Raw genomic sequence first — 12,551 nt, 5'->3', positions numbered from 1 at the left:
CATCTCTCTTTCTCTTTTTTTTTTCTCATTTTTCTCTCTCTCTCAACTGAGCAGTAGTATGCAGCGAATTTTAGTTGAACTTTTATTCAGATCATATCTATCTTTTAAACATTCTTGTCCAAAAGAACTTGAAAAACTAGTTCTGTTTTCAGCTTTTTCATTGGTATTATACTTTGGACTTTGCCAGTTCTAAAATGTAAGATTAAATTAAATTTATTGAATGCAAAATGCTACAAATTTGAACCAAAAGTTGGAAACAAAAAGCCAGTTAGCATCTCTGGCCAGAAAGGGCAGTCAACATTTTAGGTTTCAAAAAAGAAAGTGTATAAAATTATGAGGGGCATAGATAGGGTAGACAGGAAGGAACTTATCCCCTTGGTGGAGGGATCAATAACCAGGGAGCATAGATTTAAGGTAAGGGGCAGGAGGTTTAGAGGGGATGTGAGGAAGAATTTTTTCACCCAGAGGGTAGTGAGAATCTGGAACTCACTGCCTGAAAGGGAGGTAGAGGCAGAAACCCTCTTAACATTTAAGAAGTACTTGGATGTGCACTTGCAATACCATGGCATACAAGACCATGGGCCTAGTGCTGGAAAATGGGATTAGAATAGTTAGGTACTTGTTTGGCTGGCGCAGACTCGATGGGCCGAAGGGCCTTTTTCTGTGCTATAGACCTCTATGACTCTATAAGCATACTAGCCAAAAAAATCTGCTGTCTTTGGCTACAGAAGTCTTTTTTGGATGAGGCCTTGTGGCACAGTGGGTAGCGTCCCTGCCTCTAAGCCAGGGTTCAAGTCCCACACCAGGACTTGATGGCTAAGGAAGGTGCATTCATAATGTGGTTGACTATCAGCTTGTAAATTCTTCCAACATACGCCAGTGGTGGGCAGTAAGGGCGGGAGAAATTCTTGGTCAGATGCGATGGAAAGAAATTGGACCCTGTACCATCACTGTCTATAGCTCCAGTCTACAAAATGCACGTAAAAGTATATGTATATATCCATGTGGATTCCTTGGGAGGCTGGTTGGCTGGACGGCCAGTGTGGATCAGACTGGTGCCAGCAACACTGCTCAATCCTAGTTCCGGCTGGGTGGATTTGGGACCTGCCTCCTTGCCCTACCCATGGTGGATGTCGTGGCACTCTGGGTTGGACCTGCAGAAAACTCAAGAAGAATATTTTCTGCTTGTTTGCAAACAAAAAATGTAACTCCCTAACTTATAAAATAATTAGATCTCATTAAATGTGATGAAGGTTCAAAAAAATGACCTTGTTGATAAGCTTGTTATGTGAACAAATCCTTTATGCTGAATGTTTTAATGATTATGGCATCTGTTTCTTCTGCAGTAACTACAGCTTGTGCAAAGCATGGGGGTGAAAACACAGCGTCCTCGATGTTTTTTTGACATAACTGTCAATAATCTGCTTGGTAAGGGAAATGTATTACAGTAATTATGTTACTTGCATGAACACAGACTTTTGATGTACTGAAATGACCATGGGTCCAGGTTAAACTTTTTGAGATTATTTTGTTGTATTGTAATCACAAGCACGTCACTGACGTTGTTCTTTAAGAATCTACTGTTAGGTTGGAACTTTGTTGCAAGTTCAAGTTGCGTGATTTAAAGGAATGCATACATTTACTGGAAATATATTGACATTTTGACTTTTTTAGAACATTATAAACATTGATCAAAAAATGATAATGTGCAAGGAAGGAGAAACCATCCTCCTGGAAATATGGGGCTAAAATAAAGGTGAATTCCAATATCTTACCCCTAAAATATAACAATTTTGTAAGAATGTCCAGTGTGTGCTTGCATCTTGGCTTGGAGGAATGGAATATTTTATGACTGCATTAAGCAATCTTGGGTTAGATATAGCACAGGTCAAATGCAGAGAAAAGCTCCTTTTACTCATTCTTAGCAAGTTGCATTAACTTCAGCTCCAGAAGACCCTTCTTATGCCTCAGTGTCAATTTTCCACTTCTGACAAATGGTCTTTCTTGAATTAAATTGTCACTTTATGACTTGATGTATTTTGATATTGTTTTACGTATTGCTGATAAAATTAGTAACTAAACAAATGTAGTATGACGTTAAAATAACAATAGAATTTTTATTTTATCCTTTTCAGGGCTTTAAGATATAATTGATTCATGTGTTTTTTTCCACAGTGGGCAGAGTTGTCTTTGAATTGTTTTCCGATGTCTGTCCAAAGACTTGTGAGAACTTTCGCTGCCTCTGTACAGGTTAGTTGTAGAATAGTACTGATATTGCTTTGATGCAGAACCAAGAAAGACCTTTGGTTTTGTTAGATATTGTTCCTATGTGTTTTATTTTTTACATTTTTATGTGATTGGCTTTGATTATGGTGAAATGCCTCCAAGTAACATTGAATGGCATGTTCTTGCTTTTGAAATGCCACAGTTTAAAATTGTTACATTTTATTGGAGTGGCTGTCATTCTAATTCCGTTGAAGGTTAATAAATAAAGCATGGTATTTATTTTAGAGCATTAAGGAACTAGAAATAGAATCTACTTATACAGAAAATATGTCTTTATTCATACCCTGTCTAAAAAAGCTTGCATCCAGTTGTCACATTTTTGTCATTCTTCTGTCAACTTTTTGCCATTATAAATTACTATGTCCAGATTTATAATTGAAACTGCCTTTGTAAACTTGTCACATTGTAATTACACACTCATACTATTGGTGGTATAGTATCAACCCTTGTTTTGTGTCTTCCAGCTCTTTAGCCTATATTGCAGAGAAACTGCACTTCTTCTGAAGGCTACAGCTGATAGCAGTCTTGCCTCTGAGTCAGAAGGTAGTGAGCACAAAAGATAGGCTAACCCTCCAGTTAGGTATTGAATGAGTTCTAGGGAAGGGGTGCTGTCTTTTGGATGGGACATTCAACCTTTCAAGTGGATATAAAAGAACCCATTGTGCTATTTTTAAGAAGAACAAAAAGTTCTTCCTAGTTTTTCCCAGCTTGTGGTCAAATAGGGTGTCATGGTTTAAATGGGCAGGTTCATCCTCAGACTGTGGTCAGGGAGAGGGATGGACCTGGTGGAAATTGAAGATATTTGGCTTCAATCTTTCCAATATCTAGAGGAAGTTTCTGCTCAACCAACACAACCAGACAAGTAACATTGCACATCAGAGACTCTGAAGCGGTCGAGAGGGGTAGTGGTGAGGTAGGGCTGGGTGCCATCGGCGTACTTATGGAACCTGATAGGTTTTCAGAGGGTGTCACCGAGGGGCAGCATATGGATGAGAAATAAAAATGGACCAAGAGTAGATCCTTGGTGGACTCCAGAAGTTGTGGTGCGGGACCGGGAAGAGAACACAGGTGATTTCTTGGCTACAACTGGATAGATCAGAATGGAACCAAGTGAGGAATGCACCATACAGCTGGCTTTGGAGGAGGATGATGTGGTGAACTGTGTCAAAGTCTACAGACTGGTTGACAAGAATTAGGAGCAATAGTTTGCCATGGTCACAGTCATATCAGATGTTACTTATGATGAGATATTTCACTGGTGAGGCTGGGGTAGAAACCTGATTGGAGGAGTTCAAACCTGGAAGAAAGATGATCATGAATTTGGAAGGTGATTAAATATTCAAGTACTTTGGAGAGGAAAGGGAGGATGAAGATGAGGTGGTAAAACGGATTATCTGGTCATTAACACATTTCTATTTATGGGACCTTGCTGCATGGAAATTGCTGTTTCCTGCATTACAGCAGTTAAGTGACTACATTTCCAAAATACTTAAATGGATATAAATCAAATCCTAAGGTTCTGAAATCCTTTACATAAATACATGTTCTATGTTTTTTCTTAACTCCCTATTTGTCAGACCATGGAAGATAGGTTAGTGTTAATTTATTTTCTGTCCCTATATGTTTTTATGTATCGTTCTTAGAAACAGTCCACAGATCAATATTGAAGGATGTTTATTTTAATTTGTACAGAAGTACAGTCCTAAGAGATTGCACCACTGTTTGGTGTATTGTAGCTATTATTGCTAATTTGTACACGTGCTACCAGTGATGATACTCTGTTGATTTCATTACAGGTGAAAAGGGGGTAGGAAAGAGTACTCAAAAACCTTTGCATTATAAAGGTTGCCTATTTCACAGAGTTGTAAAGGACTTTATGATTCAAGGAGGTGACTTCAGTGAAGGTATGAAACTAGTAGTTTGTAGTGTGCATCCTAACATTTGCTATTCTTGCCTTCCCTTCCCTTATGTATGCCACTCAGCTTACATGATTTTCCAGCCTAACTAATTCTGTACAGCTGTTTATGGTTATTTGATGATATTAGGATGGGTGGAGGCTTGTATGGAGCATAATCTCCTGAATTGACTATTTGGGCCAGAATGGCCTGTTTCTGAATGTTCTATTAACCTTTGATTTAAGTCACCATAAATTGTTTTATTTTCCTTCCTCGTTGCTAATCTTAAAAACAGATGGAACTGAGGGAGTAAATTGATATTAATGAGCCATGAGATCTTAGTTTGCAACTTTCTACTTAAATGAGCTTAACTGTTTGACTAAACAGGATTTGTGTTTTTTTTTTCAAATGTTTAGTACAATATATTGCTTTATTGTAGAGCAGTCAAATCTTCATTGAATGCATAGGGGAGGAGATGAAAGTGGTAATAATGGAAATAAATAACCTGTTTATGCTCTTACCTCCTATTCAGGAATAAAACAAGTGCCTATTCACCTTCATATCTGATACTTCTATGTATGATAGCTGTCAAAACCCTGTATTTTTTAACCACAGACAGACAGAACTTGAACAATCTTAGTCCATAATATGCTTTCTGTACTAGTATGCATTCCTGCCTTTTTCCATCACCACATGCAAAGAGAAAATATTTCTTGACGAGGAGTTTTATAGTGTGCTTTGATTACTTCTGATATATGCCTTTTGTGGGAAATTTTGCTTTGGTTAAATTATAATAATCCTGCAGTGGCATGCATCAGTCCTTCCTTCTGTTGAAATGATAGAAAAAGTCATAAGCAAGCTGTACATTTATTGTCATTCTTTCATGTTCCTCAATAAGAGTGCATTTTGCATAATATTGCAGTGCCGTTCTTATAACTAAAATAATAGATATGCTAATAGGGCATCGCTGAATTTCATGAACACTCTTCTGTACTTTTAGGAAATGGCCGAGGAGGTGAATCTATCTATGGAGGGTTTTTTGAAGGTAACTTATTTCTGTTAGAATATAAGAAATAGGAGCAGGAGTAGGCCATTTGACCTTTTGAGCCTGCTGTGGCATTGAATGAGATCATGGCTGATTTTCTTCAGTTCCACCTTCCTGCATTATACCCATATCCTTTAAGTACCTTTTGGGCATTGCATGGTACTAGTTAACTGTATATCCCAACTTGTGTACTCACGCTACTGATAACTTGAATAAATTTTGTATGGCAACCAAAATATTTAAATACTTATTTCAATGTTTTGGGTACCGTTTCCAATTGATAAATATAAAAGGACAGTATCATGTTTGTGAGAGGAGCATTACAAAATTCTGCTCACTAGTGGTTTTTCTAAGTCTAAGGATAGATTTATGTGCAACTTCTGTTGAATGCATGTTTGATAGCATAGCTGCTAGGGTAGAGGACTGTAATGAACACACAAATTCACCCTGAAGTCACTAGTTCAGGGTGAGTGACTTAATTATGTGGAGAGACTAGAGAAGCTAGGATTGTTTTCCTTGGAGCAGAGAAGATTAAGGAGAGATTTAGTAAAGGTGTTCATAATTTGAATTAGAGCTTGCTGGGGTAAATAAGGCAAAACTGTTTCTACTGATGGGTGGATTAGTATACAAAAGGCATGGATTTAAGGTAATTGATAAAAGAACCAAGAGAGGAAATGAGAATTTTTTATGCAGCAATTATTATGATGTGAAATGCACTGCCTGAACAGTGGTGGAGGCAGATTCCGTAGTAACTTTCAAAAGGGAATTGGGGTATATGCTTGAAAAGAATAGGAGAGGTTTTTTGAAATGCCTCTTTCTCTGTATGGTTGTCTGAATTCCAGTGTGAAGGTGCAAGAATATTTTTTCTTTGGTGACCACCCCAGCAAATTGCCATAGTACAACTATCTTGCTTTTCTGTGTAGGATGTAATTTGACTCTTGACCATTAAGTCTTGTAGGGTGCACGTTTTCACTGGATTTGGCGGATGGGCCACAGTGGTCTTTTTTTTTTGTTCCTGTATTTTCCTATGTTCCCATATAATAAGGTGAAAGGATGATTACTTCTGTGAAATTGCATTTTCTCATGATTAAGCTATGCTTTATTTGTTATTTCTACTCACATTGTCATGGGAATTGTGAAAAATTGTTCTTTAAGTTATTAATTCCAGTTCTGTAAAATGATCACATTTCCTTATTAAAAATAGATGAAAGTTTTGCAGTCAAACACAACAAGGAGTTCCTGTTGTCCATGGCTAACCGAGGAAAGGATACTAATGGTTCACAGTTTTTCATGTAAGTTTATTTTATTATTCTGTAAAAAAAAAAAAATATCTGATTTGCACACCTACAGAATAGGTGTACACTTTTTCAGCTACTTTTGTATGCTTGTTATGCCATGGTCTCATTCTGCTACTAGTGAGCAGGCAAGAATCTATCAGTGATTAATGAGAACACTCTCTCACTCTCTTCCTCCTTCACACGCACTTGTTGTGTCTCTCTTCACATGCCCCCGTCTCTGAAACTAATGAGTCCCATTTTTATTAAAGTATTTTCCGTATATTAAAACAATAAACACATTAATTTAGACTTCCATAGTAATATATTATCTAATTGTACTGTTTAGCCACATATATATAGAAATGAGATTAACATAAAAATGCCTAAACAGCAAACCTTTTTTTTAGCTGTTCCAGGCCTATCTGTGTAATTGACTGGCTTGTGATTGTGATATTTGCTTTCATCATAGTTCATGATTTATAAAGAAGATATTTTACTGCTGAATTTATTTGAAAGTCTGTGTTTTTACTGTAGCTTTACTGTATAAGTTGTCTAATTTTATTTCTCTGATTTCATGTTGTGACCATTCATCTTTGTGAATATTAAAACGTAAAGAACTACTAAGCCTGCACCTCATTTAGATAGGTGAGTATATTTTCCAAAAATGTAATGATATCATTATCTAAATGTTGCTTATAACACCACAAAAATTATAATTAAAAATCACTTTTTTCATTCTCTTAGTGTACACGTGGTCTTTGGTCAAGTTATTTCAGGACAAGAATTAATAAGAGATGTGGAAAACCAGAAAACAGATGCAAATAGTAAACCTTATGCAGAAGTGCGAATCTTAAACTGTGGAGAATTAATTCCGAAATCCAAAGGTAGGGACGCGTGTGTGTGTGCAGGTGTGTTCATACGTGTGAGAGTGAGAGAAGGTAGGTAGAAAGAGGAATAAGCTCTTGTTTTCTTAGCATATTAATTTATAATTTCTGTGTGACAGAGTTCTTATTGATACTATAAAATGGTTATGTTTGTAATAGATTTTTTATGTTCATGATTATTATTATAAAAGGGGACTTTTAGTCATATTTTTAAAATAAAAGTAACTCAGTGCAACATGCTTGAAGATGAAACTGATTTTCATAGATGGTCTCCCGTTCAAGTACTAACCAAGCATAATTCTGGTTAGCCTACAAGGCCAAATTGAACCAGATGCTTTCAGAGTACAGTGGAAGTCAGCAATAGGTTGCTTTTGTTAAATGTAAAGACTTCCTCTCCTGTCTCGTTTTTTTTTCTGCCTTATTTTGTTTTCTTTGCCTCTTGATTTTGCAGGCTGAAGTAGTGGAAATGATTGTAGTAGAGCTTTTGTGATCATCACAAACTTGGAAGCTGTGAAATAAATTAGGTAGCTGGTTGATTGATTGTTGCCATTTTGGAAAAGTGTGTGAAATTGCCCAACAGTGTATAATTGTTGTTCTCAGCAACAGTCATAGTGTGCTTTTAAAGAGAAAATATGTTGCAGCAGTGTTAAAATTTATTTGCACACACAAGTAAAGGATCTCGGGAACCATGAGCTACCTGTCACAAAACATACTGGTGTTACACTAATTACTGTAAACTTGCATTATATGCTGTTTCATATGTACCTCATGTTATTATTATTTAGGAAGAATACTTTCTAAACTGTATAAAATCCCTTCTAATTAATACACGTATCACATTTACTGATGAAATATCAAGATAGCAGCACTTAGTTTTAAGAAAAAATGTTTAAGCTGCTTTTGTTATACCAGGTGTTTCTGATGTCTTGAAATATGTTTGATTTTACAGTTATTATGTTCACATAGCTCATTTGGTTCATTGAGGATATTTAGCAAATGTGAACCAGTGGGCTAAGAATTACACTGACAACCAATTTAAGATTATCATTCGGGCTCACCATGTGATACATTTGCGTCTACCAGAAGCTACATATATTAATAAACAGGGCCCTGTTCTTTGCAGGCAGAAAGAACATGTACACACATTGCGCCTGTTTCAGCTAAACAAAATAAGTGACAGTCATTTGCTGGTTCATTCCTCAGGGCAAAACCTGCCGATAAGGGTGGTGCTATTGTTCTCTGGCATACTGACCTCTACCTCGCAGAGGCTGAATGCCAACTCTCAAACACTTCTTCCTCCCTTCCCCTGGACCATGACCATGACGCCACCACTGAACATCAAGCCATTGTTTCCAGGACTATCACTGACCTCATCTCATCTCATCTCTGGAGATCTTCCCTCCACAGCTTCCACCTCATACTTTACCAACCCTTAACAGCCTGCTTCTACCTCCTTCCCAAAATCCACAAACAGGACTGTCCTGGTAGACTGATCGTATCAGCTTGTTCTTGCCCATGGAACTCATTTCTTCCTATCTTGACTTCGTGTTCTCTCCCCTTGTCTAGTCTCTTCCCACCTACATCTGCGATTCCTCTGATGCCCTATGTGATATCAACAGTTTCCAGTTCCCTGGCCCTAATCACCACCTCTGCACCATGGACGTCCAATCCCTCCACACCTCCATCCCCTACCAGGATGGTCTGAGGGTTCTCCGCTTCTTCCTTGAACAGAGGCCCAGATAATCACCATCCAAGACCACTCTGCTCCGCCTGGCTGAGAACTTGTTCTCTCACTGAACAATTTCTCCTTCAACTTGTCTCACTTCCTCCAAATAAAAGGTGTGGCTATGGGTACCTGCTTGGGCCCCAGTTGTGCCTGTCACTTTAAGGGGTATGTGTAACATTCCTTGTTCCAGTCCTACCTAGACCCCCCTCCCACATCTTTCTTTTTTGGCATATAGATGACTGTTTCAGTGCTGCTTCGTGCTGTCATCTGGACCTGGAAAGATTTATCAATTTTGCTTCCAATTTCCCGCCCTCTATCACCTTCACATGGTCCATTTCTGACACTTCCCTTCCCTTCCTTTTATTTATTTTATTTATTTATACCCTTGGAGAGGGTGCAGAGGAGGTTTACCAGGATGCTGCCTGGTCTGGAGGTTATTAGCTTTGAGGAGAGGTTGGAGAAACTCAGATTGTTCTCACTAAAGTGACGGAGATTGAGGGGCGACTTGATAGAAGTTTACAAAATTATGAGCGGCATGGACAGAGTAGATAGTCAGAAGCTTTTTCCCAGGGTGGAAGAGTCAATTACTAGGGCACATAGATTTAAGGTGAGAGCAGAAAACTATAAAAGAGATGTGCGGGGCAAGTTTTTTACGCAGAGGGTAGTGAGTGTCTGGAATTCGCTGCCAGAGGAGGTGGTGGAAGCAGGTACGATAGTGGTGTTTAAGAGGCAGCTTGACAAATACATGAATAGGATGGGAATAGAGAGATATGGACCCTGGAAGTGAAAAATGTTTTAGTTGACGGGCAATATGATCGGCGCAGTCTTGGAGGGCTGAAGGGCCTGTTCCTGTACTGTACTTTTCTTTGTTCTTTTTCTTTGTTCTTCTGTGACCTCTCTATCTCCATTTCTGGTGATAGACTGTCCACCAATATTCATTACAAGCCCACCAACTCCCACAGCTACCTTGACTATAGCTCCTCTCACCCTGCCTTCTGTAAGGTCTCCACCCCATTCTCTCAGTTTCCTGTTCCAATGATGCCACTTTCCAGAACAGCGCTTCTGACTTGCCTTCCTTCTTCCTTAACCGAGGTTCCTCCCCCACCACTTGACAGGGCCCTCCACCATGTCCGACCCATTTCCTGTGCCTCTGCCCTCACACATTCCCCTCTTTCCCAGAACCATGATAAGGTCCCTCTTGTCCCCACTTTTCACCCCACCAGCCTCTGCATTCAAAAGATCATCCTGCGCCATTTCCGTCAACTCCAGCATGATGCCACCACCTAACACAGCTTCCCCTCCGGGGCACCCTGGACCACTCCATCACCCCCAACACCTCATCCCCTTCCCATGGCACCTTTCCATGCGATCGCAGAAAGTGCAACACCTGCCCCTTTTCCTCCTCCCTCCTCACCATCCAAGGTCTCGGGCATTCCGATCAGGTGAAGCAGCGCATTCCACTCAGGTGACCCAGACCTTCCTGGTGCTTGCCATTTCAACACACAGCCTGCTGTCATGCCCGTCCTTGGCCTGCTGCAATGTTCCAGTGAAGCCCAAGGCAAACTGGAGGAACAGCACCTCATCTTCCGATTAGGCACTTTGCAGCCTTCCAGACTTAACATTGAGTTCAACAAGTTCAGACCGTGAACTCTTTCCTCTATCCTCACCCCTTTTTTAATCTTTTATTTTTATTCATTTATTCGTTGTTTCGTCCCCTTTTTTATCCCCTTTTTATCCTATTTTCTATCCTTTTTACCCTACCCCCACCCCCACAAGGGCTATCTGTTACTTGTTCCATGTTGTTCTTTTACAGACTGCTTACCCTTGTTCTACTATTATCACATTCTGCTTTCTTACCTTAATGCCACTATCAGTGCCTTTTTTATCCTTTACCACTACCATTATCACACTTTGTTCTTTTGTTCATGACATCTTTGTCAATCTCTCCTTTGTCCCCACCTATCGCTGGACTTCTATTTAGCTTCACCTGCTCCACCCCTCTTAAACAGAATAAATTTCATCACATTTCTACTTCTCTTTAGCTCTGAAGAAGGATCATACGGATTCAAAACGTTAACTCTGTTTCTCTCCACAGATCCTGCTAGACCTGCTGAGTTTTTCCAGCATATTCTGTTTTTGCTTCTACCAATCAGGATCTACTTGCCAACCAGACAGCACTCTTTTCTCATACAGTATAAGTTTGCTGTTTTCCTTACATTGTATTCTTGCGAATTGCCCCAATGAGTGCAAGCCAAAAAACTTTGACAAAAAATGTCTTTTTTTCCTGCAATACTCAAGTTCATTGGAAAGTGCATTTAATTCACTTTCTGTCCATTTGTAGATAAATCATAGGTGCAGATAATTTTTCAACAATGACATACATTTTAACAAATGGATGTGTTTTACTTAAGCCAAAAAAGAAGAGAAGAAAAGAAAGAAATCTTCATCATCCTCTTCAAGCGAATCTGAGAGCTCTACAGACTCAAACTCTTCCTCGGAGTCAGAAAGTGAAACAGATGAAGATTCTAAGAAAAGAAAAAAGAAGCGGCGTAGGAAAGAGTCCAAAAAACGAAAGAAAGATAAGAAACGACGAAAGAAATTGGAAAAGAAAAGGTTGGTGGCAACTTGTATTCCTAAGAGAGTTATTTGTCCTTTATGTTGCCCTAGCCCCATAGCATTACACTAACACTAAATTTGAGAATAAGCTCACAAATCATTTTAATAATTTTAAACTAACTGATTTCTGTGCAGAAACCGATCTGATGGCAAAAAGATTCCCCAGTCATACATTTTAATTTATTACCTGACCATTTTCCCCTTTCCCACTTGACGTTGCCTCATGTCATAAATCTTCCCAAACAAAGTGGATACATTGGATGCCTGTTCCCACTGTTATTCTGTAACTGGCTGCTAGCTGGTATTTGTCCAAAGCAACTAATTCTCCATCCCACCCTCACTGCACTTTACATTCCTGGAAGAGTGAGCATCCTCAGCTCAATGCCTTCTCATATCTGTACAGCCAAGATTAGTAACTTGTATCCATTTTGGAAGTACAATCCCATGTCGCACTACTACTCCACTTGGTACCTCCTTGGAAATACATATGGTCTGATGTGTATTTGTTAGTTATTCCATAATTCGTTAAGTTGCTTATGCTTTGAAGGTACATAGAATTGGATGTAATTTCTGACTACTGCTCACCTGAGTAAAATGTCTATATCAGAGAAGGTGGAGTTTGCTTGTCTTGAAGATCTGTGCAAATGTATACTAAAGAGCCTTTGGGATCCTGTACAGAGTTTGAATTCAGGTTCCCATTACTTAGCTCAAGCTGTGAATAGCAACACATGATTTAGGATTCATGTACCAAGGAGGCAACAGTGTTAAATCAGGATAAGCCAGGAAATAAGAAATATACTGGGGCTCTTCTATAACACAGTC

General features: G+C 39.0%; 1 protein-coding gene across 6 annotated transcripts in view; it reads left to right on the top strand.

Moving 5' to 3' along the window:
* The window catches only part of ppig (peptidylprolyl isomerase G (cyclophilin G)), a 47,770-nt gene that overhangs the window by 12,235 nt on the left and 22,984 nt on the right, over positions 1-12,551 (top strand). For all 6 annotated transcript variants that reach the window (XM_041200725.1, XM_041200728.1, XM_041200724.1 and 3 more), the window contains 8 exons: positions 1,347-1,428; positions 2,176-2,250; positions 4,083-4,190; positions 5,182-5,226; positions 6,431-6,518; positions 7,119-7,148; positions 7,248-7,387; positions 11,525-11,726. In XM_041200725.1, coding sequence (XP_041056659.1) covers positions 1,368-1,428; positions 2,176-2,250; positions 4,083-4,190; positions 5,182-5,226; positions 6,431-6,518; positions 7,119-7,148; positions 7,248-7,387; positions 11,525-11,726 — 749 coding nt within the window. In that variant the 5' untranslated portion in view covers positions 1,347-1,367. The remainder of the gene's footprint in view (positions 1-1,346; positions 1,429-2,175; positions 2,251-4,082; positions 4,191-5,181; positions 5,227-6,430; positions 6,519-7,118; positions 7,149-7,247; positions 7,388-11,524; positions 11,727-12,551) is intronic.

The sequence above is a fragment of the Carcharodon carcharias genome, chromosome 12 (genome assembly GCF_017639515.1).
Source record: "Carcharodon carcharias isolate sCarCar2 chromosome 12, sCarCar2.pri, whole genome shotgun sequence".
Taxonomy (NCBI): Eukaryota; Metazoa; Chordata; class Chondrichthyes; order Lamniformes; family Lamnidae; genus Carcharodon; species Carcharodon carcharias.
Note: the sequence above shows the minus strand (reverse complement) of the source record. Positions and strands in the feature narration are given on the sequence as shown.